Source organism: Anabas testudineus, chromosome 10, assembly GCF_900324465.2.
Source record: "Anabas testudineus chromosome 10, fAnaTes1.2, whole genome shotgun sequence".
NCBI classification, from domain to species: Eukaryota; Metazoa; Chordata; class Actinopteri; order Anabantiformes; family Anabantidae; genus Anabas; species Anabas testudineus.
This window is the reverse complement of record NC_046619.1, coordinates 20499227-20515727: the sequence shown is the minus strand read 5'-3', so window position 1 is coordinate 20515727 and position 16501 is coordinate 20499227. Positions and strand designations below refer to the sequence as shown.

Sequence of the window (16501 nt, the reverse complement as noted above, 5' to 3'; positions counted from 1 at the left end):
GTGGAGGAAGAGAAGAGAAGAGAAGAGGAGAGAAGAGGAGAGGAGAGAGAGAGAGAGGAGAGGAGAGGAGAGGAGAGGAGAGGAGAGGAGGAGAGGAGAGAAGAGGAGAGGAGAGAAGAGGTTACCTCCTGACGTCCTGTGCGACTTGAGAGCAGAACTGGTCTCCCAATGCTTGCACCGACTGACTTCATTGAATTCAGACTGAGTTGGGCTAAAGTCAATCTGCAGCTTTTGGGTGTTTTGTCATCAGCTGCGAGAAAAATATGATGTGAAATCAGTTAATGTTAAAAACATGTTTCAAACCTTCATTGAAGTAAACAAAGTTTGAACTTTTCCACAGCTGTGACAGGAAACCAAGCCAAAACTAAAACGACTGTTCAACTTTTACAAACCTGTGTCAATGCAATCAAATGGTAACTTTTGATGCTAACCTTGAATAATGGGAATGTGCTGTAAGGTGACTAAATACAGCTAATTATGAACAAAACTGACCTGTTTACATGTATGGTGTCGTTCTGTTTGTGCTAAAGAAACAGTCAGGTGTGCAGTCTAATACCTGCTGTGAATATTTCCCATATTAACGTACAGTTTTTAGTTAAATTAAATAACTGCAGCACCGTAGAAATCACCACTAATGTTAATGCACTGTTACTTTGAATGTTTTCATCTTGTACAATAGTTTGGAAAATCAAGGCTGCAGCTCTTTGGGCAACTGTTAAGCAATAGAGGTTAAACTATTCTGCTTTAGAGTTGTGTGACAGGACACACTGCAGACACGGGGATGAATCCTAGTAGGTTTCATTAAATTGTGAATAAAAATCTAATTAAGTGTTTCAAGACAGTGAAGGTGAAAAGAGGCAGACTTCAACAACAGGATATAATCCACCACAAACTACTTCAAGAAGGTTTTTGGGTGGGAAGGTCCTCCACAGTCCTCTGTCCTGAACGTTAGTGAATCTTAATATGATTCAATCTGTGGGTAGAGCTTCCTAAACATCCTCAACATGTAAGACTGTCAAACAAATATCTCAGAACTTGAAGTAAACTGATATGAACGAGGGTTTGCAGGCTGTGATTGTGGGAAACTGTTTAAAAACACAACGGTGCTTTAATATGGGTCTGACTGATGGGTCACTGTACTGGTCAGTGCATAATTGAACAAATCTGAATGAGGCAAATAAAGCAAACATATTCCAAAGTTGGTCTTTGGGATATAAAAACTGCAGCAGCACCGAGTGCAACAGGCACTGGGGGAAATCCACACATCTGCACACACTGAAAGTGATTTCTGTGTCATGAATGTTAAAACGTTTAGATTCATGCCTCATTTCTTTTTACCTTTCTCAATGAAATCAATGACAGTGAATGAGTTGCCGTTTGGACTTTTGCTGTTTCCCCCGTCGTGGCCAGATGTTTGCAGACTTGAGGAGTCACTGGATCCCTCCTTCAACACGAGAGAACTATCTCCATCACTCCCTTTTTTCGATTTGCCTTTATTCTTCTTTGAAGACATGTTAACAGGGGAAATCTTCTCCACGTGAAAGTGCTAACATGTGTAAACACGGAGCGGTGTTGTAAACTTCCTGGTTGAGATTTGACCCCGCCCCCTTTACCGTAAACCCTCGCGTTCTGAAGTGTCGTGCCGGAAGTTGTCATATTTTATAATAATGCTGTTAATGCATTCAAAAACATGTCGGTGTATTTATTTAGTATGTTCGTTAACAAAGAAATTAGATGTTTAGTATTATTGAATTATTGCCTATAACATCCTGGAAGCAATCTTTCATCGATAAAATGTTACGCCAATTTCTATAGAAAAATCGCACAATTTAAGGTTTTCTTTGTTGTCGTGAAGTAAAAACAGGTTATTTAATGTCAGTAAAACCATATAAACAATTACTAAACCGCAATAATCGCTTCGTCGTGTATCTAATAAGCCAAACGCTGTGTTTTCTCTTTGTTTTACGCTGTTAATCTACATTTGTCAGCTTGCTTGAGATCGTTGTTTCATCAGAGCATTACGGTATTACGCAACTTCCAGGACGGAGTGTTACGTTACCGGAAGTTTGCAGCAGCCGGCTGCAAACGGAGTTTTCCCGTTAACCGGTTGTTTACGAGAGAGCCGCGTCATGGCGACCTGTGCTTCACTTTCCAAACTGTTACCGCTGCTGAGAGGAAGGTTTTGTGGCCACGCGTCTTTTCCCGCACGCACAACTGTCCGTGCGTGGTCACGCACAGCAGCTCGCTGCCAGTTGCACAGGACGGAGGACGGGACGGGTTTAACGGGGACCGAGGACCGATTCGGGGGAGTGACGGTGAACCTGGCGGACACTGGTCTACCAGAGGACATCAGCGAAAGTGCGTTCAGCAGATTACTGCGAGGTATGCTGCCTTAGAATCCGGTTCCTGTGACCCTGCTTTAACCCCTGAGCAGTGGGTCAGTGACCTGTGAGGTGGGATAGGAGCCAGTGTGGCTGCACCATAAGAGGTCATCCCGAGTCACTGAGACGCACCCAGGGTGTGGAAGAGAAACCTCAGGCTACTGAAGAACAGCTGCTTCCATTAAACATCACTTTACACTTTTTACTCCACCATCAGTGTTCGATAATACTTCAACTGCAGATTCAGAAGATTCATGCTAAACTAAAGAAATGATTGATTTATCATGAATCATGATGTATTATTGTGAATCCACCTCTGATGTGCACGCATGAATCCATCAAAACTTAGAATCCAGTTGTATAATTTCTATTATTCAATCATTTCAGCACAGTACCTAAATAAGAAGTTGCATTATAATACCGATATGTTTACTGTGTGTTTGTTGTCAAACAGACAAACTTAGAAATGCACAATACACAGACCTGTTTAAACTAAACTGTGTTAATAGTGTTAAATTAAATAAGGTGATCAGGGTTTGGATGTGTATTAAAATTACTGAAAACATAAATTATTGGCTACAATTAATTACATTTAACAGCTTCTTTATTTAGGATGGTTGTTTATTGTCATTGTATACATGATGTACAATGACAATAAAGGCTATTCTATTTTATTCTTATTCAAACTGAGTCTGTTGTTTTTTTATTTTCTCTCTTATCTTTTAAAGTATTCAGTCTCTCTCTAGTCTAATTAAGGGGCTAATTTAAAACCAGCTTTCAATTACACCCTACATTCCACATATTTCCTGTTTGCGATGGATAAAACTGATAAAATGTTGTGGGTACTTGTTAATATCTGATTTCTGACTCGACAGATTCTTTGGTCCAGTGGAAAGCAGAGCAGAAAGTAGCAGTGTGGCTTCGAGTGCCCATCTCTCTGAGTCGATGCGCTGCCGCCGCCTCTTTTCACGGATTCCAGTTTCACCACGCCAAACACGACCACGCTGTGTTGGCGCTCTGGCTGGGAGAAGGGCAAAGCCGACTGCCGGGGTTTGCAACTCACCAAGTTGGAGTGGCAGGTAGCCTAGAAGTTCATTATGGACTTGGGAAGCAGTTGTTTGACAAAATAATTTTAGTACCTCTCAACTAGCTCTCACAGAAGCCAAGAACTTTATTTGCACAGATGCAGCTGAACATGCATGTTGGAATTCTTGTGCAGCACACAACACAACCACAATCATAACCACCAATACTATATTTAGTTTTTTAATGTGCAAGAACAGGCAGCTCTTACACTGAGAGGTTTTATCTTGAGCTGGAAAGTAGAAGTAAATGATCTGTCTGTGTTCAAGCATTCTTCAGTATTAAAACAGACGAGTTAAAGCTACAAATCTTCAGTTAAACTAAACAACAAGTTATAATCATCTGTGTCTGTGAGGATTATAAAGCAAACACAAAAACATTACAGCCAAGTGAAAAACATGATGCAACATTTAACCAACTTGAACTGATTAACCTGTTGCTCAACAGACACTTAAATAGAAGTAAAAATAGAAGCGGTGTGAGCCTCATGTTGGTCGTTCGGGCTGTTTGATTTTTCAACTCTGACCCACATCACCGACGTGATGAGAGCTGATGTTGTGTGTTATGGTTCTGATGGTCCAGCAGAGGGCAGAGTGTCATTAAGACCTTTTTCAAACGGTGTCATGTCAGAACATGTCCAGAGCATCCTTCAGTCAGGGAGGGGGTTCAGAAAGTTCAGTTATGTTCCCACATTGCATTTTTCCCCAGTTATGGCGTGACCCATGGTCTCACGTCACCTTACCCACAGTAAGATATTCACATTCTAGGAGACGAGGAGCACTGGTTGTACATTCGCCCTCGATAACAGTACAGAACAGTCACAGTAGGTAGAAGGTCACTAATACTCTGTTCTTAAACAGGAAACACCACCCATTCTATCTGACCTCTGACCTCTCAGGGTCAGCAGCAGAGCCGTATCTATATAAATATCCTGCGTCTGCCCAAACACAGACGGAGTAAGCTGCCCATCAAAGAAACATAACAAGAATGAAAATAAGGAGAATTCTCTTTGGCAGGTTTGGTTCAGTGGAACACGCGATGATTCATGGAACCGTTAATAACTACGCTTGGTTCTTTCTTTCAAAGCCTCCTGCCCACCTTACTGTGTAAAACATAAACCTACCAGGCCTGATTCTGACACTAATCTAAGCTGTAATCTCTCTCTAAGTGCTGTTTTTAATAACCTGTAGTTATTGTAGTGAAACAGGAGAAATATGAAGAGACATCAAATCCACTAACCCAACATAAAGTAAAATAACTCGCAGCCCTCGTGCTTTCTCATAATTGTCTCATAATGTCCAGTTTCTTCTGCTGCTCCTGTTGAGCAGTTTGTTTCCTGGCCTGAAGTCTACATAATGATAGCCTCCTTTGGCAGCAAACAGTTCTCCTCCTGTGAAGTGCCATATGGCACAGAGATTGGGGATGACATCAATTTCCACTTGGAAGTCCAAGTCAGGCTATTCAGACAACCCATCCCTCTTCATGCATCTGTGACATTCATTTAAGGAGGCCCGTCCCGGTCGGTCAGACGGAGGCACCGGAAAGGAGAGTGGCCTGTTTTCCCTCCTCTTCATCCTCCTCCTGAGCTGCCGGGCAGTAAATAGCTGCCCCTCTTAGTCACTATTTGCTGAAAAAAATGTGCTCAAACAGTAGAGAAAAATGTTAAATGCTGAAGTGGGATGTCCACATCATTCACAAGGACAGCTGAGTCACTCAGAGTCTGTGTAGACTCAAAGCAGAAAACTCCCTATAAACGTATTTAATCTACTCCGACCACCTCCATCATCACTGTTCACCATGTTACATATAACACCTCACCAGCATCTACCCGGTGAACACAGGTGGAGCGTTTAGCTACTGAAGCATCAGATATTTCCAACAGTCAACATAACAGAGATTAAATGTACTCAGACTAAATTCACTGACTGGTTGGACACCTCCAAAGTCAAGTGTTGACTTTACAGCTTGTTTCTGCTGCCCTCAGGCGGCCACAAATAATGAATCATTGTCGGGTTAATTTTAAATCCTCAGTATAACCAAGTCACCGAGTCGGGGTCAGACTGGTGTCAACCTAGATTCTTAAATTATGGGGAAGGAGCCCAACTGTTTTATTCTCCTTTATCTGACTGGTTTGTCTGTAAACCTGATCGTTCTTCACCTGCAGAGACGTGTTATGAGACATTAAATGGACCAAGCAGCTGTTGTGTTGTCTGAGGTCTGACATGAGGCTTTTTCCTGTTGTGTCAAACCTAATAATTAACTTTGAGTCAGATAATTAACTGTAAGACAGAGTTAGGCAAACGTTCCAGTGATTAAGGTGCTTGTGTGATTATTGAAGTGTCTGTTTTTTGGTTTTCGTTCTGTTCAGGTGCAGTAGTTGATGAGTCCAGAGGAAAAGTTCTGGTTGTCCAAGACAGAAACAAGGTAAAAGTGTAAAAACCCTTATTACACTAATTAAATTGAATTGATATAAAACATTAAATGTAGTAAATAAAACAGAATCTTTTGCTGCTGTTGACTCTAATGAGAGTTGTGATGAGTGAAAGTTCAGTTTTTGGTTTCCTCGAGCATGTGAAGCGACATCTGTTGGACAAATTATCCGTCACTGATCCTTCTGTCTTCATGGGGAAAATTAACCATCAGTTCTGAAGCTGCTGCTAAAATGTCAGTGATTAGTTGTGTTTATTTAGTGACTTGTATGTCGCCTCTGTTGATCCAAACATAGGTGAAAATCCTCTCAGGCATTCAGCCCGCTCCCCCGTCCCGTCCACACAACATTAGCTGACCTCAAGCAAACTGTGTTTACATGAGCTGAATGCACTCAAACAACTTGGAGAGCGTGTGTTTCTGCTGCGTCCGCTCTCACAGAGCCCTGTTGTAGTGCTCATGTTCGGGGTCTGGGTTCGCTGACAACAAGCCTCTTTTAAAGCCTTTCCGCACAGATTTGTTTGCACTCAGCCAGGAGGAGGTTGCTACCATTTAAAAGTGTGATTACACAATGATGCAGCCGTTTGGAAAACAAGAATTCTTTTAGAGGTGTCAGGTAAGTGAACCCGTACGAACAGGCCCCGAGTGTGGAAACCGCACATCTGGGTTTTCACTCTCTCCTAATTTTGATAAACTAATTACCAAACATTTTATACTTTCATAGATAATATGAAAAAAACAACAACTAAAGAGCTTAGTATGAATCTGTTTCACACAAAATAGGAATAATTATTGTAAACGAGAAACATAAACTGGCAAAAAAAAGAGGCTGAGGAAGATCATATTTGAAGTGTTTGCTGGAAATAGTTTGTTTTGTATTGTTTATCTTAACCAAGTCGCAGATTGTCTCCTGAATTGCAAAATAAATATTTCCTCAGTCTCTCTGCCATTGATATAAATCTATGTATTTTCTTTTACCTTGGACAGCAGCCACCAAAAACTGGTACTCAGAACGTGTAATGTTCATTTAATAAAGCAGTTTAAATCACACAACACTAATTTTGTTCACTCGTTTCTCACCAGTCTCAGTACAACAAAAGTTTGAGGGACATGTTATTACTGTAATAAAAGGATCTTATGACAAATACACTTCCCACTACGATTCACACAATTTAAACAGGCCTCCTTGCTGACCTTTCATTGGAGCAGTGTCCCAGCCGGGGGTCCTGAGGGGGTATAATGTATCTCGATGGCTGTTGTCCAGAAGCAGAGTGAAACACTTAGCTGCCTGGAAATATGGGTAGTGTTTTATCTCTTCCCCTTATCCTCCTCCCCATGAAGCTGTTTACGGGAAACGGGCTTTATACAGTAACAGTCTGGCCCTTGGCAGTCGCGCGTCTCTGGCAGACCGAGCCAGTTCAGACCTCACGAAGGGTTATGAACTTCCTGTAAAGGAACCAGGACATTATTGCTTTCATAATGCATCCATCCTTAAAAAAGACAACTGACAGATCCCCGTGGACTGAATGACGTAATGGTAAGAAACGTACGCTTCGTCCAGCGACAATTACACAATTGTTCCCAGTAGTTTGCGTCCTTCCAGCAAATCTTTGGGATTATTATATTCACATTTAGCTCTGACAGTTCTGTGAGGATGATAAATGTCCCCCTGAAAAACAACTCTCATTAGAGTTCCAAAACATCTCTTTATTTCTTTCTACTAACTCGTTTTAAAAACAACTCCAAAAATATAACAAATAATACATTTTGCTGACAATACATGAAAATGAATGCTGTAGTGCATTTGTGTTCCTCACAAAGAGAGGATCTGCTTAATTAACACTTAAAAGCCATTCTGAAAACAAGCATAGCATAAAAAATCATTTAAGTAACTACAAAAATATATATATACACACAACACTGACATAATTTAACCAGCAGCATACTGTTATTAAATATCAAGAGTAAGTGGTGAGACAGTTTTGGAAAATGCACACTTTACTTCATCAAGTGTAAAAATGTGAGACGTTAATCTAAGTATGATCTACTACTCACTCATTTTTTAAAGATGAATAATGGTTATTGTTTTACTTTGAAATATTGTCACAAACATGAAGAAATAAGTGTTATACGAGACTTAAAAGTAATTTTCTTTGCAGTGTGCATATTGATATTACTCCAAGACACATTTACAGCAGTGCCATTTACCACACCTGTTGTTAAATGTCAAATTTTCTCTTGAATTTCAGACAAAGAATGCCTGGAAGTTCCCCGGTGGTTTGTCTGATCCAGGAGAAAATATTGGTGAGTGTCACGCTCAACAGAGCAAAAAAGAAACTAATACAGTACATCTAGCTAAAAACAATTAGGTTTTAGTATAATGCATGGTGATACATATACATTCATTTGAAATATACAAAATAAGGAGCACAATATATATGCAAAGAACTAAATCTGTTTCTCCAAATGAATCCTTAAATTTATAAAGCAGCTTTAATTTTACTTACAAGATCCAACTCAAAAAGCAGCGTCAAATGTCTTTACAAAAGATAGATTGATGTTCCCTTCGTCACTCATCCTAAACAGTCTACAAGGTGACTCTGCAAAGGGAACGTGAATATATTTCCCTCTGCCAGGGTCTATTGAATGCCTCCATATATAGTGTATACATATAATTTAATGAATCCTTGTCAGGGGCCACGGCTGTTCGTGAAGTCTTTGAGGAAACTGGAATTCGCTCTGAGTTCAAGTCTCTGCTGAGCATCCGGCAGCAGCACAACCACCCCAACGCCTTTGGCATGTCGGACATGTACATCATCTGCCGCCTCAAGCCGCTCACCTACGACATCAACTTCTGCACTCAGGAGTGTCTTCGCTGCGAGTGGCTGGACCTCACTGAGCTGGCCGAGACCAGCCACACCACGCCCATCACCTTGCGCGTAGCCAGGCTGCTGCTTCACGGCCTGGAGAAGGGCTTCGGTGAGATCGACCTCACCATGGAGGAGCTACCTGCCGTCTACTCGGGGATGTTTTACCAGCTCTACCACAGGCAGCTTCCTCCTACACTAAAATCCTAGCACGACATCATCAACCTGATGAGGTTGAGGAGTATCATGCCTCACTCAGTTGACACACAGAGGTCAGTATCACTATATTTAAGCTAGATTGAATGTTTGCAGTGTTCACACACAACTTTAAATGTTACTGTTGAAGGGACTTGGTGCAGTAGACTGTGAACTACATTCACTTTGTACAGAGTTGTGCTTCTATGTACCTGTGAAACTGGCTCACAGAGCAGCCATGTTGGAGGTCCACAACTTTGGCAGCAGTAGCTTTGAGCAGCTACTTGTTCTGAGATCTGCTGCGTTTTCACTTAACAATCAAAGTGTTGAGTTAAACTAGTTTTATCTGAACTTAATCTTAACTTTATATTAATATTGTTTTCCTCAAGATAACTACCTTTGAATTGTCACTGAACTGAATCCTATCAACCACTAGTACCTTAGATTTATACGTGATGTTTCAGTGCCATGCAGTGTTGCACAAAATCTCAAATTATGCAAGAACAAATGGGGAATGAAATCTGATGTATGATGTATGTCTATGTACCAGTTAACTGTGTGTTCAGCTGCTTTGTTCTCTCCATTCTCCTTTTTTATCTTTAATTTATACTAAATTAAGATTTGAGGGTGCTCTTTTAATCCTAATTATATAGGAGACATCCTTTTATAGGTTCTTTGTTGTTAAACTCTGACTTATACTAAACAGCTGAAATAAACAGAAAATGCTGTGTTTCATTTCTTTTGTATGTCTTACTTAAGGGCACCTGACTAGTGAAAAGTAAAGGCAGGGAATCCTGAACCAGCAAAATAAAAGGCTGCCGCTTGTTGGTCCACATTAAAATCCTGGTTTTACCTGGAGACAGCCTGGTGTGAATGTGTGCATTGTCTGTATTTGTTGTGAAAGTAAAGCTGAATAATAAAAGACATGTTAAGGATTTAAAGAAAGTTAATTATAATATATAATATATATAACAGTCTGAAAGCGTCACAGCTATTTGGGGCAATGTTGATGGGACACTTTATCTTCATTGCCGTCACATCTTCTTCTTCGTCATTGCTGCCGAGACGTTGATATTTCTTGACCAGATCACGACTTAGCACTTGGCAGACATTGGAAGAAAGAGAATGGCCTTCTGACCCGGTCCAGTTTTGTTTCCAGACTTGTACTGGCCAGTTCGCTTCAGTGCCACATACATGGTTGGGTACTTCCTGGAGCGGTAGGTGTTGTAGTTGTTGCTCTCAAGCCGCTCTAAGAAGTAGCATTCATCTGTTGCTCGTCTCTAAAGAGAGAAACACACAGAGGTATCACAAATGAGTTTTATTAGATGTTAAGTTAATCTGCTGTTGAGCGAATTTGAGAGAGGGCTACTAGTCACAGAACAAAGAACGAGTGGGTGTCGCTCCAATGCCGCTTGAAAAATGAAGAAATACAAGAAAAGTGTAAAACAACAAACTCATAATTATAAAAAAATATTAAAGTACTGTTCTGGTTGGTTTTGATTTAACAGATTAAGGGGTAAGAGCTGAGGGTGTCATGATGTGCTATAAAAGGAGCATCTGTGGCTCAACACGTCATGAGATTATTATCAGTCAGTCACACCATCTTTGTGTAAAGGCTAAAGAGACACAGAGTGCATGTGTTTGACCGGTCTGTCTGTAGTCCAGGTCTATCTAAATATGTGTCCCAGCCAGTGTATCACAGGCATCAAACTCTTAATGTGCTCATATTTAGAACATAAAATTAAGTTTTTAAGATACAACACTGAAATCTTTTGTTTTGTCAGGTTCTAGTTTTTACAGCAAGTACAGTCCTTCCTCAGAGAACAGTACTTCAATTCAATTTAATACTATTCAATACTTAAACAAATGGAAACTGAAGTCAGGTCATTAAGTCTGTATACAGTATTTCTTATAGACAGAAGTGTAAGTATTTCCACAACGCCAATAATTCCCTGTTTATATTCAGTTTCTGTATGGAGTCCAAATGAGGCCCATCTGGTTACTGCACATGTCCGTTCATTAAATTATTTATTTAGTTTCAATGTCATTTGATTGAATCTGTTTAATTTGCTGTTTGCTGTAGCAGAGAGGAAAAATTGTAATGATGACATTTTTATGACATTAAACAACCACATGAAACACCTCTGGACTAAATGCTACCTTTATTTGAAAGACTTGCTGGTTTAGAAACCGTTCAGCTCTGTTTCACACTAATGAAGTCTGACCAGACATGGTTTCCCTTTTTATTCTTTGTTCAGCTCCCTGGAATCATAAGTAAACATTAAACACAGAAATGAACGGACGAAACCCTGATTACTGTGAAGCCTTAAAGCAGCCGGACAACAAGTCAAAGAAGTAACTGAGAGATAAACTCTGATTTCAGGGTAAATGGTTGAAGTGCAAACTAAACTAACAGCATCTTCTGCTGCCATGTTATTGATCACTTTCTATCTTAATGGTCAAACAAGCTCTTCTTCTTAACCTTATCTGTTGTAAATGACATGAAGAAAACATTATGTTTTGTGGCCAAAATCTCTTTGTCGAGCTGGGAGTTTCTGCCCCACACCCTGTCAAGCGAGGGTTTTGTTTTAGTTTCTATATGCCGTGTGCGACCTTGGCTGTACAGCTATAAACCTATTAGTTAGAGGACATTTGCTTTCAATTTGCAAATCAAAATACGTAACTTCCAACAGAGAATGATTCTGCTAAAAATATGCAGGAAAACAACAATGATTTTTGAGAAAACTGAATCACAGGTTTACCAGGCCACTTACAACCTTTCACGTTCTTTCACGTTCAGTTTTGCGAGGTGCTATTTGATGAAACAAGACATTAAATCAAAAATATTATTGTAATGTTAATTTTCAAATTGTTTAGGTTGGAAACATATTCACAATAAGTCACATGTAAAGGTTCACATATTTTTTCCACTAGCACTAAGAGGTTTTCATGGTTGTTCTCAATAAAGACATGAAAGATCAGACTTTTGTTGTCTTATTTTAGCAAATTATATTTGTTAATACTATTGACTTAGATAAAGATCAGATTACATTTTTTGACAAATTAATGCACAAAAGGTTTACATACTTTTTGTTGTCACTGTATCTCACGCACCACAATGTGCATGATTCATTGTAAATAAGTACAACTCAAAAAAATCATTCTAATGTTCACAACCTGGTTTGTCAGATAAAAGTTTTTTTAATTTCTCTCTCTCTTCAGATGTTCTGTTGCAGGACAAAAATAAAAAGACCCTCCGAGAACAATTTCCCTCTGGGATTAATTAGGTGTTTTGAATCTTGAATCTTACACTGTGTCACATCTGTCCCCCATTTATGAGCCAATCAATAGGGGGATGCAGCCCTGTAAAGTTAGTGAGTTTTGTGTTTTATTTCTAATTCATATCACTCCCATAATAGTCAGGTTGTCTACAGAGATGCAAATGAATCCCAAATCCCATCCCTATTAATAATTCACTAGCTTACTTTTCTCCATGACCAGCATCTATACTTCTGAAGAAATCCTGGTCTATCTCCAACGCTATTTCTGTGAGTCCAAACTACTTTACATGTTAATGAAGCAAGATCACCAAATTGTTTTTGCAACCACACACAACCATTGCCATGATGAGTGTCAGGACTTTGTTGCTCGCAGCGACTGAGTAACAGTGTTAAAGCAAAATATGGAACATTTTAAAACTCATTCACACTCACATCACATTTACATACTGGACAGCTTTTTGACATGGGACTACCAAATGTTTTTAACTGTGACAGTGTTAACCTAACCTAAACCTTTGTCAAATGACTGGTAAATAGTTAAATAGCTAGAAGCTGTATGTAAGCTGTATGCTGTTTTGCCTACAAGAACCTTTACTGTAGAAAAAAAAACTTTCAGTATTTCAGTAAATGCTATTTGATTTTATTCGTGGAACTGCACTTGTGCACTTACAAAAAAACTCTTTTCAGAACAAAAACTATCTAACTTCTTATGTTAATGGAAACATGAAAATCCAGCTCACTCACCGCTCCAAACAGTCGTCCGTCTCTGTTCATGGCCAGATAACGGTTGGAACATACTCCTTTGATGATCACCTCTCCCACTGAGGTCGCCTGGAGTTGAAGCTTTACTGAAGAAAAAACAACATAAAATCTTATTTAAAATAAGCTCAAGCATAAAACATTATTAGTTTGAGTGTAGGATATTTAATTAAAGTACATAAACATCTAAGGACCAGATTCCTGCACAATGAAGTAGTCATTTTTATTAAAGTAATTGTGCAGCGTGTTGTGGTTGGTTTCTTATAACTCTTTAAGTTTAAGTCTTTAAGTTGCTGCATTCATTTTGAGAGCAAACAGAGCAAACATTTTCATGCTGTCTCACTGTTTAAAGCTGTATTCATTGATTTTAGGCCAACAGGGGGCAGCACCTTGAATACAAATTGACCTACACAGCCCTCATCATGTCATTGGATTATACTGTGTCTGAGGCTTTTATGTTGGCACCAACTGCCCATTTACACCTGATGTACATATTATTATACTTTTGTAGTGGTTCTTTCTAGCCATCTAATTATTGTAAGACCAATATTTACTCGTTTAGCACTAATTTGGTCTCTTTGGAACTCTTGAGGAAGGTATCTGGCCTTTAGCTGTTTGGTGATGGGCTCATAGTATGTAGTGGGTTCATCAGCACTTTTTAGAATTCCTGATAAAGCAAACTAAACCAAAACAACATGCTAAAAAAGACAAAAATTAGAAGAGTTAGCCATCTGTGATTCTAATGTTCTGAATGACCCTTTAAACTTTACATGATCATTTGAATCAGCAACTGGTTGCATCAACTTACAGATACATAAGAAACCTCTCCATTGTTGAGTAGAGACATGCAGCTTGCTAACAGACCTTGCATGAAGTCAAAACAACAAACAGGAAGCAGGAGCAGCATAAGGTAAATTAGGGGATCTGTCAAACATTAAAACTTCAGATAGACACACATCTGTCTACAATTAAGCTTGATGCCTGAATAATGTTGGTCCCAGATCAAAAAAGTGTTCTCCCCTGAAAAAAAAGCATAATTGGTCTCAGTGTGCTGTGGTGTGATCGATGTTTACGAAGGATATTCCGTCCTTCTGTGATTGTGAATACTGAAAAACATTCTCTCGACTGTTCTGTGTACAGTGTGGTCCTATCTGCAACTGTCCTGGGTCAGTGATGTAAGGGCAGTACAATTTGAAAATGACTATGCTCTGAAAAAGAACATAGAGATTTTTCACCCTGTTTGAGGATCTTATACTTGGTAACATTTTTGCATGTTTCCAATTCTAACTGGCAGGTATATCTGGGTGTCTACAAAGCTGGCAGAGCTATTACAGCTTTAACAAAAGGACCATTGATGAAGCACAGCTCAGGTCACATTAACTGTAAGAAACCATTGTGGTAAAAAGCTTAATGAAAGTCGATTCCTGTTTTATGACTCATTGTGGATACATTCCTTTCTGAACCCATGATATAACTACTATGTAGTTTTTTTAATGCAAAGTTAAACTACAACTTTTTGACATCACCTCCACAAAGTTAACATGTTAACATTTTAGGATATGACTGAGACTGGTCTGACGGAGACCTTTCAATTAAAGGATAATTGAATTATTCTAAAAATAACTCCTCTCTCCATGAACTTATCCCATACCAGGAATTTCTTTGGACACACCTGTTTGGAGCGTCAGCAATAGTCTGTACTAATAAACATGTTTTCCAAGGAAAAATCACAATTTCATGTTCCCCCTACTCTCCTCCCACTTACTGATGCAACTGAGGACACACACTTAAAAGTAATCAGTTGTATCAAAGCACCAAGGGGTATTGCAGTTTTCCAGGGTAAACAAGTACTAATGTGTTCACCTATAAACTGATTCCTTATATACAAATTATTATATTAATAATATTTTTATTTCTTAATTTAAGTTACGTTGAACTCTGACAGGACATCAAATCAGGAATTCACTTCTTCTGAAGTTTAACTCCATGTTGTGCTGTCTTGTGTGACGTAAGCCGCAGAGTGAGCAGTGTGAATGGCTGTGACTCAGCATGGTGATCTACATCAAAAACATCAAGCATATTCCATCAAAGTTCCCACTGATTAAGAAAATGTGAAGTATACTATAATATTTTCCAGGAACAGACTTAAGCACATTCAAAACGGAGAATAAACTTCAGAAAGCTGCAGACACATCGTACCTCCACGACTTCTTTTGGTAAACTTTCACTTTTCTGTTGCATATTAAAAAACAACATGAAGAAGCTTTGTGAGATGTGCAGAGCAAGAAGAGGGTGGAAGTACTTACTATGGGGGTCGTTCTTCTCCCGGATTCCATCCACTCCCCCGTCAGACCTTATTCTCAAAAAGAAGCCCCCGTTTTTACAATACAGCCTTTTGGGATCCTTGAAGGCCCCAGGAGGAAAGCCGCCGCTGCCGCCGTCTTCAGGTGTAGAGGGAAGTGTTGTGATTTCTCCCGTGGCCATCTCCTCCTCTTTTCCCGCTTCCTGGCGACTGCTTCGTCTCCTTCTTCAGTAGTGCCGAAGCCCCACTGTGGCCTCCTACCTCCCACTAACTGTTCCCTCCTCCCTTCCTCCACAGAGCTTCACAGAAACTGATTCTACTTAACCCTGGAGGTCAGGTTGCTTAAAACCCCCCTCTCAGGGCAGCAAGTGCCCTTTGTATCCTGTAAATTTGAAGCAGAAGGCCTCTTCGATGAGCCTTTACTAACAGCAAACGTTGAAATCTACTATTTGTAGCTGCTTCGTTTTCTCTTTGTAGAGCTGGGAGCTTCTTTACCAGTGTACTTTGAACACACTGGTGGCGGGGATGCATGCAGGTTCCCCCTCTCTTCCACTCTTCTTGCAATGAACTGTTTAAAGCAGAGCAGCTGGCTTAGATCTGTGTGGAAGGCTTTCCCCTTTGGGCCTCAGTTCGCATGCGCCTTAGAAGCACCAACACACACATTCACATGCTCACGCCCACTAATGCTCACTGATTCAAGCAACCAACCCAGCAGAAGTTGAGAAAGGAGAGGAGGGCAAAGAAGGGGACGCACAACTTAGGCCGTGTCGCCTAGACCCTTCAGAGCAGCAGCAGCAGCAGCAGCAACCATTTGAACAGAACCAGTGTTTCATTCATCCAGTCTGTTCAATAGCAAGAAAGGAGACATATAAAGAAAGCATGTTGGTGATTCATCTAGTGCTATTCATAGGTAAAAAAAAGTGAATTAGAAATACCAGCAGAGTGAGATGAAAACGTTCTCATCGTGAGTCGTTTTAATTGCTATTCTCAACTTCCTCAGAACCAGCTGAGAGCTGGATTTGTTTCTCCTCTCCGTTGGACCAACAGGACCATGCATTTGTCAAAATAGGCACTCGCTGGTCTGGGTTTCCGGGTAACTGTTACCACATCTGAAACTCTGCTAGAACAGTAGAAAGTCAGCTGTGCTCTTGGTTGACGTCATGTCGGGAAACCTCCCCGAAACTGATCAGTCACACATCTGACCAG

At 40.0% G+C, this 16501-nt stretch overlaps 3 protein-coding genes across 4 annotated transcripts in view; 1 reads left to right on the top strand and 2 right to left on the bottom strand.

Annotated features, from left to right (window-relative positions):
- Positions 1-1646, bottom strand: part of spata5 (spermatogenesis associated 5) — an 87430-nt gene extending 85784 nt beyond the window's left edge. Inside the window, exons 1-2 of the mRNA XM_026356999.1 lie at positions 1339-1646; positions 126-250 (exon numbers count right to left, since the gene is read on the bottom strand). Coding sequence (XP_026212784.1) covers positions 126-250; positions 1339-1513 — 300 coding nt within the window. The 5' untranslated portion in view covers positions 1514-1646. The remainder of the gene's footprint in view (positions 1-125; positions 251-1338) is intronic.
- A 398-nt stretch (positions 1647-2044) lies between these two features.
- nudt6 (nudix (nucleoside diphosphate linked moiety X)-type motif 6) lies at positions 2045-9002 on the top strand. 2 transcript variants are annotated; one of them, XM_026357457.1, is made up of 5 exons: positions 2045-2358; positions 3257-3460; positions 5833-5888; positions 8141-8195; positions 8586-9002. In XM_026357457.1, exons 1-5 carry the CDS (start codon positions 2130-2132, stop codon positions 8966-8968), a joined length of 927 nt encoding a protein of 308 aa, XP_026213242.1. In that variant the 5' UTR covers positions 2045-2129; the 3' UTR covers positions 8969-9002. The 2 variants fall into 2 exon arrangements, with proteins under 2 accessions (XP_026213242.1, XP_026213241.1); XM_026357456.1 differs by having other exon boundaries at positions 2045-2382.
- Positions 9003-10009: 1007 nt separating this feature from the next.
- fgf2 (fibroblast growth factor 2) lies at positions 10010-16175 on the bottom strand. Its single transcript, XM_026357459.1, has 3 exons — positions 15300-16175; positions 12979-13082; positions 10010-10233 (listed from the first exon to the last, which is right to left on the bottom strand). The coding sequence occupies exons 1-3, from the start codon at positions 15475-15477 to the stop codon at positions 10048-10050; spliced, it is 468 nt and encodes a 155-aa protein (XP_026213244.1). The 5' UTR covers positions 15478-16175; the 3' UTR covers positions 10010-10047.
- Positions 16176-16501: the final 326 nt, after the last annotated feature.

Coding starts and splice junctions, on each gene's coding strand:
- fgf2 (XM_026357459.1), bottom strand. CDS start 15,477: ATGGCCACGGGAGAAATCACAACACTTCCCTCTACACCTGAAGACGGC. Junction 13,083..15,299: donor GGAGAAGAACGACCCCCATA/GTAAGTACTTCC, acceptor TTTTTTCTTCAG/TAAAGCTTCAACTCCAGGCG. Junction 10,234..12,978: donor ACGGACGACTGTTTGGAGCG/GTGAGTGAGCTG, acceptor TTCTCTCTTTAG/AGACGAGCAACAGATGAATG.
- nudt6 (XM_026357456.1), top strand. CDS start 2,130: ATGGCGACCTGTGCTTCACTTTCCAAACTGTTACCGCTGCTGAGAGGA. Junction 5,889..8,140: donor TTGTCCAAGACAGAAACAAG/GTAAAAGTGTAA, acceptor CTTGAATTTCAG/ACAAAGAATGCCTGGAAGTT. Junction 8,196..8,585: donor TGATCCAGGAGAAAATATTG/GTGAGTGTCACG, acceptor AATCCTTGTCAG/GGGCCACGGCTGTTCGTGAA.